General features: G+C 35.0%; 1 protein-coding gene and 1 non-coding gene across 2 annotated transcripts in view; one reads left to right on the top strand and one right to left on the bottom strand.

The window, feature by feature from the left end:
• Positions 1-690: 690 nt before the first annotated feature.
• Positions 691-762, top strand: trnaq-cug (transfer RNA glutamine (anticodon CUG)). The gene has a single exon. It is a non-coding gene; the product is annotated as a tRNA-Gln (tRNA).
• Positions 763-1,621: 859 nt separating this feature from the next.
• LOC106536517 (putative deoxyribonuclease TATDN3) overlaps positions 1,622-2,348 on the bottom strand; it is a gene marked incomplete at its 5' end in the record, with an annotated part of 16,106 nt that continues 15,379 nt past the window's right edge. Inside the window, 1 exon segment of the mRNA XM_014033812.1 lies at positions 1,622-1,985. Coding sequence (XP_013889266.1) covers positions 1,842-1,985 — 144 coding nt within the window.

Genomic DNA, 2,348 nt, shown 5'->3' on the forward strand with positions numbered 1-2,348 from the left:
AGGTAAAGTTCTCCTTTTTCATTTTAATTGGTGCATTTTAAGTGTATTTATTTATTTACTGGTCTATTTGTACATGTCTGCTTTTATTTATTATTATGTCAGTTTTGGTCCTCCGAACACAAATGCATTTTATTCCTAAAAACCTTTTAAAACACTTAACAGTCATGTGGAAATCAAAATATTTAATTGTTGGACCAAGATCTCATATGTTTAGGATGAGATCCTAAAAACATCTCAAAGGAGTGCATCTTTTGATTGGCAACAAAAAAAAAACAAAAAAAAAAACACACAAACAAACAAACTAACTGTGGGTGGCCTTCTCATCAGAAAACTGCAGACAGTGGAGTTCCAAAGCTTTTTAACATTAATGAGAAGTTGTTTGTAAACTGGACTCAAATCTCTGAATGGAGAGTCATTATGGTCTGTTCTGGTCACGTGCATGAAGATGTGAATTATTATAGAGTGATGAACAATAAAAACTTGTGCTTACTTTAATGTTTCATTGTGAGTGATTGGACGAGATCCTGCTGTTTCCCAGTTTGACCAGCAGGTGGCAGCAAACTGTTGACATCAGCAAGAGGTACTTTCTGCTTTTATTGAGATCACCAACAGTCACGTGGTTCCATGGTGAAATGGTCACGTGGTTCCATGGTGTAATGGTCATGTGGTTCCATGGTGTAATGGTCACGTGGTTCCATGGTGTAATGGTTAGCACTCTGGACTCTGAATCCAGCGATCCGAGTTCAAATCTCGGTGGAACCTGTTGTTTTTATTTCCACAGTAACCATGATGAAGAAGTAGAAAAAGGAAAATAAACTGCACTGCTGCTATTCTGGTTTTCATGTYCATCACGTCTCTGACTTCACACACATCTGTCTTCTGTTTTTCAGCAGATTTCTTCAAGCTGAAAATCATTCATTAACAGCTGATGTTGTGTCTGATCTGGTTCCAGTTTACTTCTGTGTCTGGAGTGGGGTCAGGCCCACTGGGAAGGTGGGATTCCACATGGTCTTTTCTTTTTCAGGTTTATTACTAATGTTTGTTTATTGTGTTGTTTTTTTTTATATTTTTCCTTGATTTCTACATTTTTTTAACAAACTAAACCCTATTACTGAAATATTTTTTTCTGTAAATTTGTCCATTTTAATTCTGATGCTGCTCTTTGAAACAAAAACAAACATAAAGCAAAACTAAATTACTGAATCTGTGGGGTTTTATTTGTTCCAAAAACCCTTTACAAAATAAAAAAATGTAAATAAAGTCTTTTTCTCCCAATCATTATTCATTCTGTCATTAAGCTTGAACTACTAAAAGCCAAGTATTCATTAAAAATTCATATCACCTTTTATGTCAGTGGTTTAAAAAGCATCATCTCTAAAGCATTAATGAAATCTCTTTTTGTTCAAAAAAAAAAAACATGTAAATACATTGTGTGCAATATGATGAGATTTCCTGTGCAGTCTATAAGCTCTGTGAATGTGTGTTATGGATGACTTAGTGTAACAACAAATAAAATAAACTAAAACATTAAAAATWTAAATCACTATTTTAAAGCTGAAGATGTTTCACTTCACATCCAGGAAGTTTTCTCAGTTTAAAATGTTTCTTCACATTCTAAGTGTTCATGAACAGATGGACATCACCTTTTTATTCTTTTAATAGTTGCATCAATAAATACAGGAGTATATTCAAAAACAAAGCATCCTTTTCTTCTTTAATATCTGAATTTAACAGTGACAGTAGGTACAAAAGGCTGATTTAAGAGGATTTCATGTTTACTGTGTTGTCATTTTTTAAAGACAATCAAGGACAAACAGCTGGAGGTGACCTGTAGCAGAGCGTCAGGGTCGGACGGCAGACTTCAGCCTGGGGAAAAGTCGCACAGCGTTTTGTGTCGTCACCTCCATCACCGTCTCCACCGACACGCCCTTTATCTTACTGATGTACTCAGCAGACACACAAATATTTTTTGGTTCATTTCTCACCTGCAAAACAGGAAACACATGTAGGTAAAGAAGAAAATAAGGAACCGTACAAAGTTTTACAAAACAAATGGGTTTTACTAAAGTACAACCACAGTTCTGACAGAGTCAGGACACTGTGAAAAATATAAATACATTACAAAACAGAACGCAATGATTCCTGATCACAGGTTTATTCACAATGAAACAGTAAACAACAAATGGTTTACTTCAGAAATTGTCTGAAGTTATTTTTAGAAMCTGCACCTCTGGTATGAACTGATCCACATGTGTAAGCTGCCCACACCAGTAGTTGTGTTTCCATTACAAATGTGCGCAAAACTTTGTTGATATTCTGTTAATATCGAAAAAACAGTTTCACAGCTG

This window comes from Austrofundulus limnaeus, unplaced genomic scaffold (genome assembly GCF_001266775.1).
Source record: "Austrofundulus limnaeus strain Quisiro unplaced genomic scaffold, Austrofundulus_limnaeus-1.0 Scaffold1855, whole genome shotgun sequence".
NCBI classification, from domain to species: domain Eukaryota; kingdom Metazoa; phylum Chordata; class Actinopteri; order Cyprinodontiformes; family Rivulidae; genus Austrofundulus; species Austrofundulus limnaeus.